This window comes from Lygodium microphyllum, chromosome 9, assembly GCF_053477565.2.
Source record: "Lygodium microphyllum isolate KBCC chromosome 9, Lygodium_microphyllum_v1.1.10, whole genome shotgun sequence".
NCBI lineage: Eukaryota > Viridiplantae > Streptophyta > Polypodiopsida > Schizaeales > Lygodiaceae > Lygodium > Lygodium microphyllum.
In genome coordinates this window covers 10,915,508-10,941,063 of record NC_141143.1, presented here as the reverse complement: position 1 = coordinate 10,941,063, position 25,556 = coordinate 10,915,508, and the positions used below count along the sequence as shown (strand labels likewise).

Here is a 25,556-nt window from a genome sequence, read left to right as displayed (position 1 = left end):
CAATCTTTTAATCATGATAGCATTATAAGAGCTTAGACAAACCTTAAAGAAGATAACAAGCTTGGTTCACAATTTCATAAGTGTATCTCCAAAAAGGTCCAAACCATAGCTCACATATAATCCACTCGTGGAAAAGAGTGAGTTAGCCCAATAAACAACCAATAAACTTATGAAGTTAGCCCATCGTACATGAGCATGGAGACTTGATAAGGTTGCTTGACCATACATGGGAAAATATTGATTTTTGTCACACTTTAATGTAACATTTAATTCATACTTCAAGGTCTTTTGCAAATATACAACTTGATTTAGAAGCTATATTGTTCAAAGATTCTCAAGCTTGAATTGGTCGAGTGAGCAAGAGCATGAGAAAGAGGAAATGAGTGAAAAATCATGCATGTATGTTTGCACTCCAAAATACCCATTCTCATTTGGACCCAACAATGTGCGTCATGGAAAACTAATATAATATTTAAGGAAACATATATTTTTTAATTGAGATACCTTGAGAAAAGACATCTATGCTTGTTATACTGTTGGAAAATGACAAGCATCCTACCTCCTTGTGAAGCTACACATATTTATCAGATGCTTGATAATATGCACATTAGAGGGGAACTTGAAAATAGTATATGAGAAAGGATCTTAAAAGCTAACAATAAACTATATATATCCTCACTCATCATAAGACTATTATTACCTAAACCTATACTTTAATTTAAGATCCATTGATTTTGATCAATAAAGAAACATAAACTTGAATTCTTCAAATACATCATCATTGATTTCCACCAAGAATGAGGGTTCCCTAAAAAAGAAGAGTATAAGATGAAACTCATCATTAAAATGTAGGACTTTGTATGAATGACTTCCATGATATGCTAGTAGGTGTGCTTTTCATATTCATGTACTAAAGAATCACCTTGATTGGGCCAAAATACCAAAACTGCATATATATAGTTTGTAATCACTTTTTTTGGAAAGCCTTTCGCATTCAATCCGTTAACATATATATCTTACCAAATTAATAATTTACAATGTCAAAATGAAATATATTTAACCATAGAGTCAAATAAGTATGCCTCACAATTATAATACATGTGAATATTATGAGAAGGGATTACATTGTGTACTCTAGATAATAGCAAAAGATATGAGATCCAATTGTCAATCAATCAAGTTTTGTCAATGCTCATCTGCATTCACCAACATATTAGTTCATTAACTCATCATTAGCATGAAAATTAGTCCTTAGTCTAATTTATTTTAACTTGCCTAATAATTACACAACATGGTTGCAATCATTGCTTTGCTCCTTGGAAATGCTTTGCTAGAAAGGGGTCTATTTAGTGTGCCAACACCTCACATCATGTTCAAGGTGTTGATAAATTGGAGCACACCGCATCAAATGGCAATGCATGTACTCTCATTAGTACTTTATGTAGTGGGCATAAAGAACTTATTGTTAGTTCTTGGAATTATCGAAGATAGTTTTAGAGTTATGTTTGTCAACGACAAATATAAGATTCATTATTGCAATAGCAATGAGTTATGTTTGTTGATGGTGGTAGATATAAGATTCATTATTGCAACAACAATGGCATTATTGTTGCTCCATCAACCTTATAACATGAACTTTAGAATATGGAAGCTCATGAGAGGATTGCACATAGTAATGCATGCGTATGTTTTATATATAAGGTCTACTATTCAATGATCTTAGAGAGCTTTCCCATGGTGAATTTGGGAGGCCAAAACTATAAATTTTCTTGAAACTCTCCCTTTCTCATGGTGAGTTTGACAAAGAATTCCATGAAAATAGGAAACTCTATTTCTTTTGTGAAATTTTTGCTAAAGTTATGAAACAAGCATAATAGGTTCACCCTCGTCACTTACAACAGGAGGTTATAAACTTTGTTAAGCATCCCCCTCTCACTCCTACCACACACAAACCACTAGTTGCACTAGTCATCCTAATCACAGAGCAATGTGGTTGTGCTATGTGTTTAAAACTGTCGTGCCCTTTTCATTTCCCTTTTCAAACTCATAGTGGAAAGCCTCTCTTACACTAGAGTAAAATTCATAGAACTATATCTTTGGCTCATTAGCTCTTAATAAATTGGTAGCATTGCAAGTAGAAATTGGCTCTTGACAAATTGGATATTAGAAGCTCTTCCTATCTCTCTCATCATGGGCACATGTGCTGCTTCATTTCTCATCCAATAGAAAAGCTTCTTGTTTGAGCAAATCAAATTTAGGGGCACATATATGGCTTAATTATGCCGAACCCTTCCAACAAGGTATCGGAGAGAGGGGCATATGCCACATAAAGTTTTATTAGGCTAAAAAAAGATGACTTCGAAGAAAACCATTGGCTGTTGGACTTTACTTATCAATTGCTTGATTGTACATGGCAGCATGCTTTGTTAGATGGGGATTATGAGTTCTCTTTCCCTTCTGGGCTGAAAGATACAAGTCAGTGCAACCACATCAATAGCAAGCAGACGGAACAATGTCACACTATACTCATGTGCTCTCTCTCTCTCTCTCTCTCTCTCTCTCTCTCTCTCTCTCTCTCTCTCTCTCTCTCTCTCTCAGCCACATCAGTAGCAAGCAAACGAAACATCTCACACCCTACTCATATGCCAAGCTCTCTCTCTCTCTCTCTCAACCACATTAGTAGCAAGCAAACAGAACATCTCACATCCTACTCATATGCCCAAGCACACACACACACACACACACACACACACACACACACACACACACAGGGAGTACTAATTGATCAAGCCATTCAACTTAGCTCATCCGAGTGGCCTAGGCCTCGACACAAACACCTATGACATCTTCATAGGTGAATACACATTATTATCGCTCTAGGCTCTCCACATCCACATGATATTGTACCATCTAGAGCTCATTGTTACTAGGTAGAGTTCTATGGTTTATACAGCCTTAGTTTCCTTCTTATTTGCTTTGTGCTACATGTTTTGCTCACATAGTTGTCCCATCATACTCATGATTGTGACTCATTGTCTCATAGGCCATTTTGGCCTCTTGTTGCAAATAATATACCATTTCATTTCATTTCTCTCTCCGCCTCGCCCCATCCACCATCACAATTTGTAGCTATGTTTGCTTGTAGCGTCCACCTAGCTTCTCTTCCCTTGAAACCTTATCCCTAAATTTTCATCCCTTATTTTCCAATCATTTGCATCACCTTCACATACAATGGAAGCACGACATCTAATAGAGAGGGTCCACTTACTATAGAGGGTTAGACATGAGCTCTTTCCCTAACAATAGGATATATCCAAAAACTTTCTCAAATGATCCTAATAGCATTGCCCACGCTCCAAGAGCAAGCCCATAGCAAGAATATCTACATCAGTGAGTTCACAACATAGAAGCATCAAATATAGTCTTGAAGGACCCACGTACCAAAGTGCACACATGCGTGACAAAGCTAGAGAAAAAGTTAGTGCGAGAGGAACACGATGTAAAGTGAGTGTAGTGGATAGAGGCAAGACAATCGACACTTGTGAACCTTTTCTTTAGTGTGTTGATGAAGTTGAAAACATGGACCAAGAAAATGCAAGTAGGAGCCTATGAACAAATAAAAAGTGAAAACGATTGCACAGAAGATCAAAATGTCACTATTCAGACAGACTTTTTTAAGCCTTGTATATACTTGCATTAATGCTCCAATCATAAGCCTTGTAACCCTCATGTAACATGTGCACTACAATCTCTGTACACTTAGTGAGGCCTTGTGATAGCCTCTACCTTTATATGATTGGTTTTTCCATGTCTACACTAAGCAAGGTTCTACTCATGACAGCCTATGTATAATCGATGTTTTTTTAATGGTTGTAATTGAGGAGGAGGGGTGTTGAGAAACATTCAATCACACTCCTCATTGTAGGAGGAAAAGTGGTACCATCTTGCAACTATAAAAGAGTGTACTTGACAATCATTATCATCCACCAAAGGAGGCAGCCACCACGGCTACTTTGAGTTGGATACCTTATTTTCTAAATTATAGCATTTGATTTGATGAGAGACTTTTGGATGACATATATCCCATACCAAAATAGCACTCCCTTCCCTTTTTGTTGTGCACCCTAGATATTCATAGGCATCACTTCTAATTTTATTTTTTGTTGTAATTATGTATCACTTGATGAATACATTGACCATAAACATGTATGTAATGCTTTGGGGATCTTTCTTTCTTTGTTTCTAGATGAATTTATTTGAAAAATTAAAGGGACAATTAGGCTATATACGAGAGTCCTTACCTATCTTGGATGCAAGTGATGAGAGAGGAGGCCATAGTCATCGTGGAAGGGCTTGTCAGAGCCTAATGACGGGAGCTCCGTCTGCAGAGCCTCTTTGAGGTTGAGCACCACCTCGCTCATGCAGGGCCTCCGCGAGCTCTCAAACTGAGTGCACTGCATGGCCGCCTCCAGCACGCGCCATACTGACGATGCCTCATAGCTGCTCCCCACCTTCTCATCCACAACATCCTCAATCATGCCTCGCTCGATCAAGGGCCGCGCCTGTCCATTGACACCCCCAACTCTCAGATCAGATCGGCCACAGTAGACTGTTCTAGATAATTTGGTTCATTGATACATAAAGTTAATGCACTGCACATGAATTGATTAACTCTTTGAGGAGATTAATGTGTTACCCATTCTGCTATGTGCACTTGTTTTTCTATATCTCCTGCATTGAGGATCACATTCCGTCCACTTGTCACTTCATACAAGAGCACCCCAAAGCTATAAACATCGACTTTTTCTGTCAGTTTTGTGCTGGATATGTACCTGCATAAAAGGAAGGATTTCCCACATGACAGCTTTATTACATGGATGATCAAAAGTGACATTTCACTAGGATTTGTGCACAGCTATATGTACATACTCTGGATCCATGTAGCCTATGCTCCCCATCATGTTAGTTGTAGGAACATCTTCTGCACTACTCAGACAATTCCTTGAGATGCCAAAATCAGCAATCTTGGCTTCCAAGTTATCATTTAATAGAATGTTTCTGCTTTTGACATCCCTATGAATGATTTGTGGTTTGCATCCATGATGTAAATAATCAAGTCCTGCATTTGTCATTGCCACTTCATAATAAACCAGACCATCATATAATAGAAGAGATGCTTAACTTGAAAAGCCCTCAATCAGCCCCTGAAAGAGTACAAACACTTACTACCTTGCGCAGCATCAACCAATATCATCAATCTTTGTCTCCAAGACAACGGTGTAACTTTTGATATTGGACCTTCATTAGCAATCAAGAGAACTTAATGTACCTTTGACAAAATGGACCAATCAAATGATTTTTTGTAATTGATATTCTTATACCATGGAGGTAGTCGAACAAAGATCCTTTAGGCATTAACTCATAGACAAGCACTAATAGCCCTTGTCTTTCGATACAATACCCCAAGAGTCCTACAAGGTTCTTATGATGCACTCTGGATAGCAGCCCAACCTGAGAAGCAAACACTTGTGATGATTAATCACGAGGTATGCAGAAATAATTCTCATCACGCAGGTGCTCTTGTGGGTCTCACAGAAGAGTGATTCTGTTGAATATGACTTTCAGTTTGAATTACAATCTAATATGAGTACAGAACAAAGACCATACAGGCTCTTTCAAAACTCTTTGCATCATATTCAGTTGAATATTACTTTCGGCTTGAATTTCCACCAATATGCATTAGAACAAAGACCATACACACCTCATTCAAAAACTCTTTGATTCCTTGACTAGAATTCTTGGAAGCTACTTTGACAGCAACACTGCAACCACTAGGAAGCTGTCCTTCATAAACAGGTCCAAAACCACCACGCCCCAGCTCCACTCTGAAATTTTGTGTGGCAGTTACAATGTCCTGGTACGTGAAGGATTCAGCTAAGCTGGAAGCTTTCCTTATTTCAGTGTGTCCCACCACTGCATTAGTATATACAAAGCATTCATGAGAGGACATCATAACTTGAACAGAGCACAAATTACTAAAAGACATGTTGATTGCGGCAACCCTCAGAGCTTCTTTCCATCAGCATTTGTAAATCCTTATTCAGCATGCATTGAAAGCATTAAGGTAATCAGTTGATGTAATTACCAAGCTCTCAATAATTTTACCCACCATAGGTAGGGCTTGTCTGTTGTTGATGCTCTTTCTTGATGAGCTTTCGTCTCTTGGCGAAGATGATCAATCCAATTCCACCAATGGCAAGCAATGCAGCCGCAACCACTCCAATTATCACACCAACATGATTATTCTTGGCCTTTGTGCTAGAATTTGGAAAATAACTATTTGATGGAGATGGGGGAGAATGGCATGGTAAGTTATTATCACGGCAGAGTAATGGATTTCCAGAAAAGCTGCAAGGTAAATAGAGGTTTCTGAGTCAAGCCTTGCTTATCAAATTGCCCCTTTCACACAATTAATAAACAAGCACATACACTAAATGATATACAGAATTTGGGCAACAACTAGTACTGAAGGCAACTTATACACACCCTTATACAGCGGTAAATTCTGGTTCTCAGCCAATTTAGTCATTTGCAGTCCTTGAAGATACATTCCAGCTACTATCAATTTTCATCAGTTGAAGAGGAGTTTGATATATGATGTCACTAGTCTGACTGCATATAGATCTGCTTTGTGCAGTAAAGGTACATTACATGGACCTACTTTGGGTTATGTACTTCCATTTTAGTGTGTTAAAAAGACAATGGACTGATAGCCTATCATTGCTATCTTGCTGCAACCTCTCTTTTTTTTTGTGAAGGATTTTCAATTAAAGAATAGCAAATTAAAATATACACAAAGGGCCTTCTAGGCAACCAGGCAATATAAAAGATAGGGGACAACACCACAAGTAGCCACAACGCTATTGAGTCACTAAAATTAAAGGACTGCATTAACACAAACTAACTACATTTAGTCCTAAATTTTTAGCTCCATAGAAATAGCCCTGAAAATATTCATTACATTAGAAAGGCATTTTATTTGGCAGTAGGATAAATGCCCAAAAATCTCCTATATAAGGACATGTTGTGGGCATTCATCCTGATCCCTATTCATCCGTTATCACATCCACACTATGGCAAGCTCTACATCATCATTCCTAATAATTTGGAGGTTCTGCCCCTGCTGCCATTGCTGCCACCCATCACCCAATGCTGCCGCCAGCCTGTCAATGTTGCTGCCATGTGGCAGTAGATGGTGTGGACTGTGCGATAAAGGCTGGAAACAAGTGCCCAATGGATGTAGACAATGTTGGGAAGCCTCGGCTAAGATGTCCTCCACGAATAGGGTGTGGGCAGCGAAGCTAGAGGGCCTGAAACCTGCAAAAACGAGATTGGGCTGAATGGAGGGCAACTTGCCTATTTATGAAAGTTTTCGGACCTCAAACCTCTCCTCGTTTTAACTCTCTTGAACTACTTCCCATTTTATGGTTTTTCATTACTTAAAAATTTTAGGGGCTGTCCAAGAGGCTATATCAGCATGTAATGCTTAGTTTAGCTCAACAACCACCTCTTGTCATTGTAAAGCTCAAATATGCATGATCCGCTGCTAAACCAATAGGTCTTCTTGAAGAGGTAAAGTCAATTCAATGATATCTGGCAACAAAGAGGGTGACCCTATCAAACAGTCTACAGTACTCAATTCCCCCTTGGGGATCCAACATGTAAGCCCTCCTCAACTTTGCCATCATGACATGCCATTAAAGATGACCATCCCATGTGCATTCCCCAATGGGATGAAATGTCTATCATACTCTGTTATCTCCCTAGTGTCACATGATTATCTTTGCATGTTCATATCCTCTAGGGCAATCTCTCAATACATGGCATCATGTGTGTCATACATCATTGTCTGGGCAGTACCTCTGTATACATAAAAATCTTCGGATAGCTATGTCTCCCACATGATGTGTGGCGCCATTGTCTACTATCCAAACAACCTCATGACCACAAGGATGTGTCGAGTGGGCCTCTACGATAGCCTCATTTGAAGACAACTCGCTCATGGACAAGTATACAACCTCTGATATCCCTCCAAAGATGAGGTGGGCCTCAGGACCTAAGTCCATTGATGGTCCAATCGGCTGGTCAAATATCCCCCTAGATGTTGAACAAGAAGCAGACCGTGATGGTTGTCTTGTAGCGATTTGGCCCAAAGGTCTCTAGTGACATTGTGTGGGTGGATGGTCACCACCCTACCTCCACTAAGGGAGTTACCCACTGCAAGCGGGGCAAGGTCTTGGTTGGGGGATTTAACTTGGGTTTTGTATCTTTGGCCTTTGAGTGACACTTATTGTTGAAATGGCCAACCTTTTTACAATGTTCACAAAACCTATTTTTCTTAGATAAGTTATACCGCCCATTCCAATTGAGATTGGGTGTTCCCTTGTGACTCACTTGACTTTTGATCTTTGTCTTTATCCTTGTTATTGTCTTTCACTTGCTTCCCCTTCTCAAAAGTGGACTACGGCCCACTCTAAAGATGGCAAAGAGGGTTTCTTATGAACTTGATCAAACAGCCATACATAACGCAACAGCTAGCCAACAAACTCATAGAATGTGGACAATCTAGACTATGAGATCACTTGTTCCATAAAATTGAAATACTTCGGTGGCAACTTATTTAAAAACAAAGCGACCTATCGTAATTGAACTTAGGAGGTCTAGTAGTGGCAAACTCAGTTAGTAACCATCCACACTCAAATAACTTGACATTAAGGTAATCCTAATGAGTGATTTTGAACTCTTGGAGCTCATGGTCAAGGTTTATGTGCCACATTCTATCCTAAGCAGCATAGATGAGTATGTGGATAAGTAATACATGAGATGAAAAGTGTTGATGATGTGTTATAGAAGGTGGAGAGGTGGGATTGATGATGATAGTGTCAGAGTGCATAATGAAGAGAAGCACCAACGCAGAGAGAGAGAGAGAGAGAGAGAGAGAGAGAGAGAGAGAGAGAAAAGAAATGTTGTTTAGTACTTAATAAATATAACATCCATTACGAAAAAAAAGAGAGAAAAGAAATCTGCATTGACTGAAAAAGAATGTTGAATACAAAGGAGTGGATTGATCAGTCCCTACATGCAGCCCTAGGTGTCACTGAGGGCATTGGATCAGGCTGAAATGATGACAAATAGGACCGATGATGATGGAGACAAAGACACTGAAGGAGACGAAGAATACCCGGCCTGCTGTCCATGCCAAAGATGGAGGAGACTGCAACTACAACGGATCACTTGCCAAAGGAGAGAAGAAGATAATCTGCCAACCCGGGGAAGGGGGGCTATAAATAGCACAAACCCCCCAAAACTGGCTGACCAGCATTAGAGAGTGACAAAAAATTACACTCTTTCTATTACCCTCAAATCTACCTCTTCTTTGGCCTTCAGCCACATCTAGGATCCGAGAGAGGGTGTTAGTAGTCATGTTTATCATCCCCTGTCATCTCTTGCATGTGAGCCTTAGTTTGAGTCAAACGGGGACATTAGGAGCTTTGACATTTTTGTCATGTGCTTTGATGGAGGAGGTAGCTCATTCTAGAGTCTACATTTCTTCTTTTATTTGGTTTAGAAGAGTTTATGAGTCAGTTTTCAACCACTTTGCTGCCCTTGCCACATTGCGAGTGCTCTAGACTACCACATCAGCATTACTGATGCCACGTGAGCATTTTTAGTATGATCAATTACTATGCAGTTGACCTGATTTTTTGTCACTCTCTAATGCTAGTCAGCCAGTTTTGGGGCTCAAATCCTAGATGTGGCTGAAGGCCAAAGAAGAGGCAGATCTTAGGGTAACAGGAAGAGTGCCAATGCCCATGAAGTCCGTCGATGTAGACCGCCAATGAAGAAGCTCCTCACGATCCTGGAAATCCCCCTCTAAAACAATAGGGGACAAGGAATCCACAGTCGCATCACCAAGACCGAACCCCTCTGAAAGGAATGGGGGGTACAAGGGAACCACCGAAGGAGAGGGTGGGGGATGGGAAAGTACCTATGGAATAGATGGTGCACAAGCAAGAATGGGTGTAGCAATAGACAATTGCCTTGGAGGACCCTACATAAGAGAAGGGGAATGGAGCCTATAGAGCCCACTCTCCTGCCAACCTATTGCTAAAATAGCTCCTAAAGAAGAATCCACAATAAACATGGCCTGCTCGGTGAAGACAACCCGGGTACAAAGTCTAGTAAGACCATAAATGGAGAGGAGTGGAAAGCCCAAGTTTGGAACATATAGGACTTCCAAAATGGAGGGCGACAATAATGGCAAAGTGCCAACACTACTAATAGGCATCGAACAAATGTCACCAACAGTGACAAGACCCTCACATGGACGAAGATGCTGTAGCATATCTCCTCATGGAGTCATATGACTCAAAGCATCACTGTCAATGAGCCAAGGGCTCGCTATAGACAAGTCAAACATTGAAGAAGAATCCTCCAACACATGGATATGAAGGAACACAGACTCATGGGTAACAACTGCTATAGAGAAAGAGGAAGGCTCAGATGATGTAGTTCCATCCTTCGCTCCCAAACGAAGCTGAGGGTACTTCTGCCAACACTTCTTCTCAGGAGGTGTCCCCTTCCCATAATGTGGGCATCGAGGCTTCTCTAAATCTGTGTCAGAGCTTGAAGAATACTCTTATGTCTCCTTCTTGGGCTTGGCCTTTGTTGTCTCCCTCTTCTTCTTTCCCCCTCTTGTACCTACAGTAAAATCTTTCGTGGAGTTGGATCCACTGGCTACCTCTTTCAAATGCTTGTTATGATCCAAGTCAAGTATGGCAAGCTCCTCCCATGAAGAGTTTCGGGTCCTAGATGTAAGAAGGCTAGTGTAGAAGACTATCATATTTCAGAGAGGGTAACTAAGTCAAAAGAATCATGGCCATATCCTCCAAAGAGATGATCTTGCTGAGGAAAGAAAGCTCATCCCTCATATCCTCCAACTTGTTGATGTGATCCTTCATGGAAGGAGAGTCATCAATAGTGACTCTCCAAAGTGATGATCCTGCCGAGGGAAGAAAGCTCATCCCTCATATCCTCCAACTTGTTGATGTGATCCTTCATGGAAGGAGAGTCATCAATAGTGAGCAGCCGTAATTTCTTCTCAAGAGTAATCCAATGGGAAAATGTCTTCTAATTGTACAAAGAAGCAAGCTTTGTCAACGCTTGCGTCGGCTACCGCAACCTACATACATGCACTATGATAAAATCATGTAAGCTCATAAAGAGGAAAGATCAAGCTCTAGAATTGAACCGATCCCATAGGGCCACACGATCCATCGTCGATCCCACTTTGGGATCCTCCACGAGACAAGGAATAGGGAGGGTAACAAACTCCCAAAGATCGAAGGTGTCAAGTATACATTCCACCTTACAAGACCAAAGTGAATAATTTGATCCGCCCAAAGTCTTCTTTGGGAAGAGAAGGAAGAAGAGGAACCTATACTGATGGTGCCATCATACACATCCTGAGGTTAGAAGAACGGGCCCTATGGGAGACATGGAGAGAGAGGGGAGGAGAGGGCTGCTCTGATATGTGTGACTTGTTAGGAGAGGGTTCCTGTTCAGAACGGGGATGGGACCTCCAATCTTCGCGATGATCACACTGCCTTCCAAAGGAGTGACGAGAGACATTCTCGTTAGAGTCATCAAAGCCATTGAACTGGTGATAAGGGATCTTCAACACCTTCAAACACCCACAAAAATCTATGTTTTGCTGCAAATGGTCCCGAACAGTGGAAATCAGCTACACCTTTGCAATAGAATGATTGTAGATGGTCCACTTGTGTCATATGGATCAGTAGAACACAGAAAATCTGCATTCTCAGCAAAGCGCAGATGACTGAAAATCTGTGTTTTCAGCTCGGGGGGTCTCCTCTCAAAGGGGTAAATCTGTGTACTGACTTCGGCGATGATACAATGTGAGAGTACCCAATGGAAGAGAACTACAAACATGGAGAGAGAGAGAGAGAGAGAGAGACAGAGAACAAGAGATGAAGAAAAGAAATTTGCACTGACTGAAAAAGATTGTTGAATACAAAGGAGTGGATTGATCAATCCCTGCATGCAGCCCAAGGAATCAATGAGGGCACCAAATCAGGCTGAAATGATGACAACAGCACCGATGGTGATGGAGGACGGGAATATTCACCCTAGTGTCCATGCCAAAGATAGAGGAGACTGCAGCTACCAATGAACCACCTGCCAAGGGAGAGAGGAAGATAATTTGCCAATTGGGGGTTAGGGGGGAACAAGGGGATGCTGCTATAAATAGCACAAACCCCCAAAAACTGGCCGACCAATATCAGAGAGTGACAAGAAATCAGGCCGGCTTCATTAAATGCATTCAGCAGCAGCTGATCATGCCAAAAATGCTGGCGTTGCATCAGTAATGCTGATGTGGCACTCTTGAACACTCGCAATGCGGCAGTGGCAGCAAAATGACTGGAAACCGACTGACAAATACTCCTAAACCAACTGAAAATTGAAATGCAGACTCTAGAACGAGTTGCCTCCTCTATCAAAGCACATGACAGACATGTTAGAGCTCCTATGTCCCCATCTGACTGAGACTAAGGCTCACACACAAGAGATGATAGTGCATGACAAACATGACTGCTAAGAGATAGAGCAGTTGTAGGTGGGGACATCATAGAGGATGGTAAGTGGCCAGGGAAGCATGGATGACTTATTGATGTTGATGAGAGAGCAGCAACTCTAAGGCTGATGTTGACGAGAAAGCAGCAACTCTTAGGCTGATCAATAGCTTGCAAAAGAGACAAGCACGTGGCAATAGCCTTAGAGGCAGGAACTGGTTTGATGTCAGCTGCTGAGTCAACATGCTGTCTACGAAAGGCAACAGTGTTTGTTGTCTTGAGTGACTTGATGGCACGTGATTGATTGCAGCTGGTGGTCATCCTGCCAATAGCTGATGGTGTTAAAGGTAGTGTTGGAGCGGACTGTGATAATGCAGCAAGACATGACAACAGGAAGATAGGAATTCTAAGACTGCAGTAGTCAAGTAGGAGCCAATCGCTGATGGTGTTAAAGGTAGTGTTGGAGCGGACTGTGATAATGCAGCAAGACATGACAACAGGAAGATAGGAATTCTAAGACTGCAGTAGTCAAGTAGGAGCCACTGTTGCAGAGACAAGACATCTGCAGAAATTACAGCAGCAGGTATGGTATTGCTGATGGCAGGTACAGCAGCATGGATTCGCTGATGGTAGTTGACGTGCTGCTGCTGGAACAAGGTGTTGCAGGCAGACTTAGCAGGTGTCGCAGTCCAGAGCTGGCACGTGCAGCTGACATGGCAATATGGCAGAAGTCTAGAACTGTTCATAAGCTTCTTAGGAGAATAAAGCTAAAATTTTAAGCTATGAAGTATCCCCACCATTAAGTGCTTGATGTAAATCTCTCTCTTTATGATACAAGTTCACATCATGCATTATCTTTCTTTTTGTAAAAAACTTTCCAACAAAGAGTATACTTCAGATTTGTCTCTCTACTATAAAGGCAGCCTACTTTGACATTCTCTTCAATTTGCATCCAATATCAAACTTCCAAACCCTTGTTTGTTCCCAATGGAAATAAATTTGAATTTACGAGACAGATAAACAAAAGAAAAGGGAAATCAATGGATGAAGCTAGATGCAAGCAGCAACTCGACCTACTCAAATTGTAGTGTTGATGCATCTCTTTTTTCCAATAATAGTATTGGTATTTGTCCCGATAGATTATTGTTTTGTAGATACCTGCATAGGATAAGGCATGTAAGGGTTTCTTATCAAGAATCAATTGTGCTCTTTGAGAGAAGGAATGACAAGCTTATGGAAAGAAAAAAATTTGGTTTGCATCATTTCCTCTATTTCCTATGATATCTCCATTCAGTTCATAATAAATTTTTTACAAATAAAAAGTGAGAGAAACAATAAAAAAATCTGCATACCACTTACAAGTATTTCAAATTTGTCAAAGTGGACAATGATTCAGGAAAAGATCCATTGAGCTTGTTGTTGCTTAGATCCCTGTATGAATCATTGGTTTTGTTTTAGTGATATATGGTATAGACATTAGAAAATACTCATTTTACTAAACTTAACATGAGAAAATTTCCATTAACACTACTCTTGTAATTGGCCACAATTGTGGGTATGAGAAACTTTTGTAGCTTAGGCTCTATTTCGATTACTTGAAATAACATGGACCTACAATCTCAAATTTTTGATGTAGCTTTATCGATGATCGAGTGGCCCCTGGCATAGGAGGCCCGCTTCTACCAGTTTACAGAGTCTCACCTCTCAACTTGGTTGATAGATGCCCTGGTGGTACCACCAGGTGCATCCATCAACCCCATGGTCCGAGGGAATGGAGTTCACTGTCCAGGCTGGCAGCGAAGTGTATCCGCATGCCTCATAGCTCCTCTTCCTCTTGTCAGTAGCTTCCACACCAAACAACTGCTTGTTCGATCAGTCACAGGTTTTCCTATGAGTTTACATCTTGCATCCTGGAATGTGAATAGCCTCCACTATAGTGGAGCACGTGGTTCCAGGAAGTTGATTGTTCAGCACGAGCTGCAGCTTGCCCTTGCCAAACGGATCGACATCTTACTTCTACAAGAGCATAAGCTCACTCCTATCTAGGCACAGCGAGTAGGGAAGGTACTCCCGCGCAGTTCACACACCTACCGGAGCATGCCATCGGTGCCCACGGCAGGAGTGGAGGCATATACACCTCTATTGACCCGAGTCTCACTGCCTGTGTACGAGATCACGCGACGATAGTGGCAGGGAAGGTTCTATGGATCAGATTGGATATTGGGGACTCATGCCTTGGAGTCCTCAATGTCTATGCCCCTACTGAGGTTAGGGCATGCACCAGGTTTTGGGTGTGGAGATCGCAGTAGGACTCCCAAAGGTGGACTTTTGGATTATTGAAGGAGACTTCAACAACCTGGAGGCCTTAGAGGACCAGTAGGGCGGAGGAAGAAACTTCCAAGGCATGGCTAGGGAGGAGTAGGAGGCATGGGAGATCTTTCTACTAGCAGTAGGAGCACGTGATGCTTGGAGAGACCCAGCTTCCACAAGAGGGAGAGGTCGCTGGACTTCTCCTGGGAATACAAGCGGCTAGGTGGAGTCCTGTTGGAGCAATTGGACAGGTTCTATGCGGGAGAATGGGGATGCTCTCGCAGAGGCCAGGTAGGGTGGTTGGTGTGCACCACTTTGTCCACTGCCCGATTCTCTTGACACTTGATCCCCCACCATCTACCCTAGACACACGATTCTATCGGATCCCTCACTCAATCGATAGGGGAGGGAGGAGGTGAAGAGACAGATTGAGCAGATTTGGACTAGGGAGTGGGGCAAGAGAGATAGGATCACAGAGGAGGTGGCAGAGGTCCTAGCTGAGTTGAGCAGTATCTACCAGGAGGCAGCCCTACAGATGAGGCAGTAGAGTTGGGAGGAGGAGAGAGCACTCCAATGGGAGCTAGCAGCCACGCAGAGATTGCTACAAGAGGCACCACGGAATCCCATCCTCCACACACAGGAGGTGCACGCGCGAGCTGCCATCATAGGCCTAGAAGAAAGGCGCTTGGAATTCTCATTACGCACCTCAGCAACCTTCTGGACGCGGAAGGGAGACACAATGTGCAGGGAGTTTTTCCAAGTATACCAGCCCCGCACCTCAAGAGAGTAGATACGCAGCCTTTGAGATCAGTATGGGAGGACTCGTTCTAGTCCAGACGAGGTGATGGAGATTGCCACGGACTACTACAAACACCTTTTCCAATAGGAGACAGCCTCAGCTAGAGGACAGCAATGTAGACAGGAGGTCTGGGATCACATCGTGTCCCTTGTCATAGAGGAGATGGGACACTCCCTTCTAGCCCCCTTCACAAAGAAGGAACTAGAGGAGACTTTCCATACACAGGATGAGCAAAAATGCCTGGGAGAGGATGGCCTCTCTAAGGCCTTCTTCACTACCTATTGGGAGGTGGTGAAGGACCCCTTATTGCTCGCCTTCGAGGAGATTTTTACTTCTGGACAGATGCCAGGGAGTTGGTAGGCAACTCCGCCATGTGCTTCCAGACATCATTCATGACACACAGACAGACTTTGTCCAAGATAGGAGCATCCTAGACAATGTCTTTACCTTCTTTGAGGCGACAAAGTGGGCTCAGCACAGTGGTCAGGGACTGGCTGTACTTCTCCTCGACTTTGAGAAAACCTATGACAGGGTGGACTAGGACTTCTTAGAGGGCACCATGGCGAGGTTGCGCTTCCCCTAGACATGGATCCGCGGGGTCTCCGCACTTTACAAATTGGCAACCAATAGGGTTCTTATAGGTGGTAGGTGAGAGTAGTTTCGGCTAGAGAGATCGATCCGGCAGGGCTATCCCCTAGCCCCATACCTGTTCTTACCCTTTGCAAAGGCAATGTCTCACTTCCTCAAATCACATGTGAGCGGATTACATGGCCTCTAACTACCAATGAGAGAGGAGACAGAGCTGTTAGACTCAGAGTATGTAGATGATACAACACTCTGCATAGAGGACGATGAATTGATGCTGGAGAGAGTGAGACTGGCTCTCGAGGTAATCTGTACTGCAGTGGGAGCGAAAATCAACTCGCGAAAGTCGGTTGGTTTCCTTACAGACCTGGACTCTAGCACGAAGTGGAGCGTCCACTTGGGATTTAGATGGGTGAGCAGAGGGCAGACCCCGTCCGTTACCTAGGGTTCCAGGTGGGACTCGACATCACTCCCGCCCAGCAGTTTCTTCGAGTCCTTGACTCTATTCAGAGGAAGCTGACCTATTGGAGTACTGCTTGTCTTTCCCTAGCAGGTTAAGCCCTAGTGGTTAACCAGGTCCTCCTAGCGACGGCATGGCATATCACCTCGTGTTGATGCTTCTCCTCATCCTGTGTAGTTCAACTTCGTCACCTAGTGTGGAATTTCCTTTGGCCAGGTCGGACAGTTCCAAGGATTCCCAGGCCAAGGTGGTGGAACTTCCTTTGGCTGGGTCAGAGAGCTCCAGGGATTTCTAGGCCAAGGTGGCGTGGGCGACTATCATCTGGCATCAGTCATTAGAGGGAGGGCTTGAGATCATAGACCCAAAGTATCAGAGTATGGCCCTCTTAGGCAAGCTAGTAGTCCGCGGCCTCACACTAGGAGGGCGGACCTAGAAGGTCCTAATGTAGGAGGATTATAGATTGAGGCTTGGCGGTGATTGGAGGCCGTCCCTGAGATGGATCTTCATGGCGGCCCAAATCACCCCCCCTCTCCCCCAAAATCCCCCTTCCTACTACACAGCCTGCTTTGTGGACACGCCACATCTTCATCGTGTAGGAGGGGGGGTGTCAGGCCCTTGACAAAGGACAACAGGATGAGGGGATAGCTGTCCTTTCATGGAGGAGGATTGGAGGGGTTGGCCTTCAGGGGAAGACATGGTGGCTGGATCCCTATGTCTTCTAGGAGGAGCTCAAGGAGTGGCGCCTCTGGATTTGGGAGGGCAGGCCACTTGATGAGCTGGAATGGGATTCGGGAGAGTGGATATGGCCGGCCACTACGGTCACCAAGAAGCCACCGAGGTTCCTGGAGTACATAGCTAGGATTGGCAGACACGTACTGACACAAGAGGACATGGATTGGGCGCCGTCACGTAGCAGGTATTGGGCGGAGCACAACATCACAGAGACTTTTTGACGAACCTTCTGGTGCTGTCTATGGGATAGCTGGAGGCTGAGGAGGGTATCGTATTTCTTATGGCTAGTGGCACATGGAGACCTGGCAGTGGAAAATTGGTTGGGCCCAGATGCAAGAGGGTGGTTGTAAACACTACACAGAGCAGCCTTCGGAAACTCCAAAGCACTGCCTTTGGTCGTGTGAGGCGGTGCAACTCGTGTGGAGAGAAGCATGCCGCATCCTCTGTCGTATAGCACCCAACCTTGGATGTATCTCATGGGGAGCTTTCTGCTGCCAGGCAATCAGCTAGGGCCATCACCTTCTATATGACACTGGGATGCAAGACACAATATTCATTATTGAGGCAAGGTCATGCGCAGTGGTCAGTTTGGAGGCTCTACCCATCTGCCAAGTTCTGGAGCCCACAGCAGACCACTCTGAGGTATGGGAGATCATAGGGATTCTTATTGGATGGCATATTTGGAAGGCGCGGTGTCAAGAGGTTTTTGGCGGAGAGAGACTTTCAATACAGGCGACTTAAGCAGAGTTTTAGACCTCCATCATCCACTCCCTATGCGGCCGATGGGACTAGGTGCAGGGCAAGTCTCAAACTCGTCACGAGCTCCGTTTTCATTTCACGTGCTCTTGGGGGGACCAGGACCTGTTTTTCGCAATGCAGGCAAGCAGCCCCAGATGGCGATACACACCCCCCCCCCCCCCCCCAAAACTGCCCTGAGAGGCTTGTACACTTGATATATCTGTGACTTTGTATCAGCTCCAACTATTCTGTTGAGCATGAGCACTTCCTTGTATTCAAGTTTTTTTTTTCTAAAGTAATATAATCAGCCACACTTTATTTGCAAAAAAAAAAAGCATGGCCTACAAATAAAAGTACATTTTGTCAGATATTCAGCCTAATAAACAAAGTTTAGAGGTGCTTTCAATTAAGTGTACTAAAAGTCCTCATCTCACCTCTGGTCTCTAGGAAGGCGTCATCTACACATTCTCTGATACGATCACTTTACAATCTCCAGTTTAGTTTTCACCATAAGTTTCATTTGCACCTTGTCACTCTCCTCTTTCCAGCCCTTGTGGTGGAGTATCACTATCAAATGGAAAACTTCAGATCCCTCTTTGACACCATGCCATTGTCAAAAGTGGATGCAACAATGGAAGCATAAACAAATGCTGAAATAAACAGCTGAACACCAAACAGAAGAGAAAGGAAAGAGAGAATACTGCGAAAAAGGGAACTTAGAAGAATGCTCAGGAAATGAAATCCATATACCAAACATGAGATAGTCTTAGAAGAATGCTCGGGAAATGGAATTCATATGCCAAACATGAGGCAGTCGCATACAACAGTGAGTCATTAGCTGCGTGGGCATTGGCACCAACTCCCTCTCTCCAACAAAACCTCAGGTGATGAATAACTGACTGAGGAGGGAAGCCTAGAATAGATAGGCCAAAATAGTGCCATAAATGATAGTAGGTTGGCCAGCAATAAATGCCTAAATACCCATCATAATGACCACAATAAAATGCCTAGAATACCTAGTAATGTCAAGCATAGCCCAAACTCACCATGAGCTGATTAGGCTGCTAACAGCTACAAGCATGCTTTGTCGGTACAATGATTGGTGCAGGCCGCAACCACTAACATCAAGAGACCATTCACAAAGCTACAAATTGTGTGGCTGAGTAACTCTGCACCGCTTCAAAGCATAGCCCAAACTCACCATGAGTGACTAGGCTGCTAACAGCTACTAGCATGCTTTGTCGGTACAATGACTGGTGCAGGTCGCGACCACTAACATCAAGAGACCATTTACAAAGCTACAAATTGTGTGGCTGAGTAACTCTGCACAGCTTCAAAGCCACGAGTTCAGACATCACACTGCAAAGTATATGTGGTTAGGGGGTAAGTCCACCTAGCAAGAGACCACTTACAAGGCCAAGCCCCGCCTTACAACAAATGATGATGGACTCACAAGAGTCTAACATCGGTGTGGTAGGGCCCAATCATCCCTTGCTGCCCAAGCCAAAAGCAAGAACTTCAGAAGGGGCCATGTCTAGACAGCAGATGCCCTCAAAGCAACAAACCTCTCCTCCTATGAACATCATCCTCTTCTCTGTCCACTCCTTGCCCCATCTCTGCCTTTGAAAACCTGCCCCTCCACCACACAAAGATGACACCCCTACTATGTCCACAGGCTAGTATAGGAGAGTGGAGTTCACCTTCTAATTCGGCATCAAACATCCTTGCATGGCACCCAATTCCCCTCATATTTGACTATGCCAAGCAATAACTTATTTGGTGGACTAAGAGTTTCCGCATGAGCATAAACATTGTATCCTAGAGTGTGAATAGTCTTCAATTTAGTGAAGCACAAGGTTCCAAGAAGCTAATTGTTCCACAGAAGCTCAACCAACCCGTGTTGTATGCATCAACATTTAGTTGCTACAGGACCATAAGCTCTCCTCCTCTCACACCAACAAAGTTGGGAAGGCACTATTGTGAGTCTGTATTCTTGGCATAACTCTCTCCCTCAAGATCCCTTCCATACTTCATCTTCTTTGTATCTCTCTTAAAATGGCTCCTTTAGCTTCTTCTATTGATGACTAGGATGCCGACATTGTTTACTCATCTATGAGTGCTATGTTCGAGACTTGATATGTTCATATTTAGATTTTACTGAGGATACTCTCTCTCAATGCTCTAGATGTTCCAATTTTAGAGAGGGGTGACACGTGGGAAAAGAAGAAGTCTCAATGCTATTATTGTGGCCAGAAGGGACATCTTCGGAAGGACTGCACGACAATAGTAGTTTTGTAGGAGGAGTAGACAAACATACAAGGTGATGACGATGAGTTCCAAGAGCATTGTTCACCTACAGGAAGTACTCAATCGGCACCCATAGTTAGAGTGGGAGTAGTGTGTACTTCCATTGGCTCCATTCTATTGTTCTCTATGAGAAATCACAAGACAATTGTAACAAAGCAAGCCTCAATATCTTTGCACCATCATAGGTTAGATTTTGGTTTGAGGTGGGGCAATGTTGCTTGAGATTGATTCTGAGATTGTTAGAGGAGACTTCAACAATATGGATAGCTTAGAAGATCAACAAGGTAGAGACAGTGCCATAGTCACAAGGAACCACCATTTTTGGGTCCCCAATCCTATGCCCCATGCCTATTCCATGTGATTATATAATCACAAGGAATGGCAATTCATGGCTGTCCTTGTCCCCATTTCCCATTCCACGTGAGTATGAGAGAGACAAATTTCCAAGCCAATGAAAATGGAGAGCAAGAGGTCTGGGAGGCTTTTCTTTTCATAGTTGATGCCAAAGATGTTTCGAGTGACCTAGCATTTCATAGCCAAAACAAATTGCTTGACTTTTCTTAGGGCTATAGCCAATTGGAAGGCTGCTTCTTGGAGTATCTTTAAAGGTTCCATGTGGGTGATTGGGGGCACCTCTCAAGAGGGGAAAATTGGGTAATTACAATGTCCACACAACCAGATCATGCCCTAGTTCTTTTGACTTTGGACATACCCGCTTTGGCTCTATAGCCCTATTCATGTCTGCGACCTATGAGCATGAGGTTGTTGAGAAATGCATTCACTCAATCCATTCAATTCATTTCTCTCCCTTCAGTTTTAGGGTTTCACATAGTGTATAGCCACAAAAAGGGGCTAGGAACCCACATCTAGGGTGCCACCCTAGACTGTCTAGGGAGCCATCCTAGGACCTAGACAATATTTTTCTATTTATGGGCAATCTCTATGATTCTTCCACACACCCATCAAACACTCTCATCACCATCAATCATTCCTCTGAGGCTCTCCATCATTCTTCTCTCTCCTTTCACTATCTCCACCCCTTTCTACTGCCACGTGCCAATCTGCTCCATCTACAGACCTAAGAGTACAAATCTTGCTCACTAAAAGAAGATGATAACCTAAACTCGGCACATAGAGAACTTCTAATGTGTGAGTGTTGGGGGTAAAGGCGCCTCCGCCTAGCTGCCCGTGTATTACTACACTGACAGTCACCACCACCGCACACTGCAGGTGGCGGGCGCCGGCACCATCACTTTATTCTTTATTCTTTTAGTGACAGTTTGAATAAAGGAAGGCCCGGTCACACATTGTGACTGTTGGACTTCCCATTTCTTGTCTCTCTCTTTCTTGCTCTTGCTCCCCCGCCATAGCTCTCGAGTGCAAGCTTCGATCCTTCTCACCTTTCAACCGGTATCAGAGCATGGCTTCCCAACTCTTGAGCTTGGCTCGTGGCATTCTCAGCTTCCCATTGACTCCCCACTCGCATTGGGTCTCCTTCCCAGCAGCCATAGCTCATTCTCTTGAGCTCCCGTCACTTCTCGGCTTCTTGAGTTTCTTCCCGGCCTATTGAGGCACCATCAGGGCATTAACATTGAGGTATTGATTCATTATTTCAAAGATTTATCTCAGTCCACAGGTCTAGGTAAACAGGGTTTTCACAAGTTGTGGGCAGCCATAGCTCACACCTCTTGGAGCTCCCTTCACCTCGATCTTGCTTACAACCTATCAAGGCTTGCTGAGGCTTGGTGTAGGCCTTCTTTAGTCCCAATTTGTGCCCCCTTTGGGCCCATTGTTGACACGTGGGATAGTAGACTCCCCCAGCCAGCTCACGTTTTTTTTTTGCGCCTGTTTAAAAATCTGGCCCAAAAATCACTCTTTCTGTCATATCTCGGGCATTCGGAACCTGATTCAGGCAAGGCAAGAGTCTAAATTGGGGTTTTGGCACGCTCCGGACGTGATGGTGATGTCAAATTTGCCAAATTCTGATGACAGAATATTCTGTAACAGATTTCAGGTCTGAGACAGCATATATTTGTATGTCTATGGCTTATGTGATGCTTCTACTGATGTCTATTGATACCGGATCACTTGTGAATGTTATGCCTCTTATGTGAGATGCATTTGGAGATGATTTAGCTCAGTCATTGACTGTTTTGAACAATCCCAAATCTATCCAAAACAGGGCAACTACCTGTTACTTCAATTTTATGCTTACAGATCTTGGCATTTGATGCCTGATTATGCCCGGTTGGTGCCTATACATACGGAAATGTATGCCTATGGTTTGACTACGGATTTGAGCTTGGATTGAGCACTGATATGCTCAGTTTACAGAGGTTATATGCTGCTGAAAACTTCAGGGCTGAAGCTATTTATACTACAGTTGGGTTATGCCTATTGGTTACGAGGTGCTCCCGGCTACTCGGTATAGTCATGATGTATTTGGACTATGCCACATGTCTTGTTTATGCTCTAGAATGCTTTTGAGCTGAGATTAGAGCTCGATTTGGGTTTGACTGTCACTTCTTCGCAGCTGGCATTTCATCTATGACATGGTTTATGCCTAGGCTACCCAGTACTGGTTATGGTGTCTTGGTGAATGCTTTATGCTTTGACTGTGGATGGCAATTGTTTGAGCTCATCTTGACATTCATTTGAGTATTCCCTTGAGCAGTTGGACATTGACTTGGATTTTTCCGTTATGACTTGGCTTTTTCCATTATGACCTTGGATGCTATTGAGGCATTGTCTTGGTTACTATATTTGGCACTTTGACTTGGTTTGCTTGAGTTGTTGAGCTCGTTTATCCGCCTTTTGAGCTAGTGAGGGTATCTTGTATGCTTGACCGACATTGAGCAGGAGGTTTATACTATTTGAGCATTTTGCAGATACTTGAGACTTTGGGATCTCTTACACTTACATATTGCATGGTTCATACACTGATATCTTGGAATTGCTTTAGACCTGACCTTGGGCTTTGCACTCTTGTGAGCATACACCTACTGGTGTCAGGTCTTGCCAGTGTTATGTATACTTTGCCCTATTGTCCAGGGGGTATGTCTACTCATTGTCGAATGCTTTGGTGACATGTTTGGGTGTTTGCTCAGGGTCTTGATGACTGTTTGGTGCTGATTTATGCCCGTTTATGCCTGGTCATGTCTTGGCTGTCATTTCTTGACTTGGTGCAGTGATTTGGTCAACAATTGACTCTCATAGTACCCTGGTGTCATTTATTACAGCAAGCATATAGCTCCGGACTGACATGGATTTTTCATGCTGAAATATTCTGAAGTGATGTACTTTCACTAGTACTTGGTGGGCAGCAGGTTTGGTTACACTTTTCTCGCCATTTTTCTCTCGATTTTTGGTAAATTTTTGGGCATTTTCTGCAGTAAACAGCAAGCAATTTTAAATTGTCTGCAGTCTTTCAGCCTGCATTATAGCGAGTTTGTCCACTGATCATGCTATTTTCAACATCACTAAGCTTGATGGTACGAATTACTCTTGGAAGAGCCAGATTTGGCAGGTGTTGGTACAGAAATCGTAGATCAAACCTTTGAGGTTGAGCGGGCATCCGCCTGCAACTATGCCAAATGAGGAATGGCTTAAGCTTAATGAGTTATGCAAGTCCAATATTGTATTATCTCTCACAGAAAAGGTTCATTACAATGTATTTGAGGAAGAACAGAGTGCATGGCAGTTGTGGGATAAAATCAAGAATCTCTATGACAAGAAAAGTCTAGCGAGTCAAATGTATTGGCTAAAGCAACTTATGGATCTGCACATGAAGAAGAATGTGACCATGTCTACTCACTTGAGCCAGTTCCATGCTATACTCAAGAACTTGACTTCGCAGAGGATGTCATCCCTCTTTTCTTGCTTGGTACTCTTAATGAGTCATGGGATGTATTTCGCACTGCATTATGTGCCTCTACTGCTACCTTGAAAGTATCTGATGTTAAGAGTGCTCTTCTACAGAAAGAGGCTAACCGTAAGAATTTGGATGCCTCTCGTGTATCGCATACTATGACAGTTAGAGGTAGGAATGATGGATATGGAAAGCATGGCAATGGCAGTGGGCCATGGACAGGATTCTCAGAAATCTTGGTCCAAGTCTCATGGGAAGTCACGTAGCAAATCCCATGGTAGGAATGCAAATGTTACTTATCACCATTGTGAGAAAAAGAGCCATATTAGGCCACAATGCCATGAACTGCACAATGAAAGGCGCAAAGATAAGAGGAAAGACAAAGTGTAGGATAAGTCTTCTGATCGCAACATAGTGCTTGCAAAGTCCAGTGTTAAAATTGACGAGATCAATGTTATGCAGCCTGAGGATGTTGATGATGATGATTATATCCTTGCAGCTTCTTCTAGTGCTTCGTAGATGACAGAGATACACTCTATGTATGCACAGTGTTGGCTCTTGGACTCAGGTGCGTCCTTTCATATGACACCTTGCCGAGAGTGATTTCATTCATACCGTACTGTTTTGGGTTCTGTGCGCTTGGGTGATGACAGCTCTCTTGATATTGTGGGCATTGGTGATGTTAGGCTGCAGTTTTCTTCTGGCAATAGTTTTGTTATGCAGGATGTATGTCATGTACCTGCTTTGACACACAGTCTCCTATCAGCTAGACAGCTTGATGACGTAGGTTATTATGTATCTTTTGGAGACTCTACATGGAAGATCACTCGTGGCAGACTTGAAATTGCGAGAGGTGCCAAGGCTGGCAGCCTCTATCCCTTGATTGTATCCGCTTCTTCCCTTGATCATGTTTTGTCTGTGGGTTCTATTCCACATGTATCTCTTTGGCATGCTCGTTTGGGCCATATGTCTTTGAAAGAAATGAAAATGCTTTCTGATTTGCAGTACTTACCGCCCCTTGATTATGCATGTTTTGATTCATGTGAGCATTGTCTTTATGGCAGGCAGACTAGGTCTACACGTAAGAAGTCTGGTAGGCCATGC

The 25,556-nt window shown here is 43.4% G+C and overlaps 1 protein-coding gene across 7 annotated transcripts in view; it reads right to left on the bottom strand.

The window, feature by feature from the left end:
- Nucleotides 1-921: 921 nt before the first annotated feature.
- The window catches only part of LOC148030807 (putative LRR receptor-like serine/threonine-protein kinase At1g67720), a 59,276-nt gene continuing 34,641 nt past the window's right edge, over nt 922-25,556 (bottom strand). Inside the window, exons 7-16 of one of the 7 annotated variants that reach the window (XM_087684338.1) lie at nt 14,013-14,084; nt 13,731-13,811; nt 6,170-6,408; nt 5,762-5,973; nt 5,382-5,511; nt 5,227-5,298; nt 4,930-5,119; nt 4,697-4,832; nt 4,302-4,562; nt 923-1,196 (exon numbers count right to left, since the gene is read on the bottom strand). In XM_087684338.1, coding sequence (XP_087540464.1) covers nt 4,302-4,562; nt 4,697-4,832; nt 4,930-5,119; nt 5,227-5,298; nt 5,382-5,511; nt 5,762-5,973; nt 6,170-6,408; nt 13,731-13,811; nt 14,013-14,084 — 1,393 coding nt within the window. In that variant the 3' untranslated portion in view covers nt 923-1,196. Of the gene's footprint in view, nt 1,197-1,230; nt 2,463-2,547; nt 3,383-3,486; nt 4,125-4,301; nt 4,563-4,696; nt 4,833-4,929; nt 5,120-5,226; nt 5,299-5,381; nt 5,512-5,761; nt 5,974-6,169; nt 6,409-13,730; nt 13,812-14,012; nt 14,085-25,556 lie in introns of those variants that run through there. The other 6 variants (XM_087684342.1, XM_087684339.1, XM_087684341.1 and 3 more) reach the window with 6 other exon arrangements.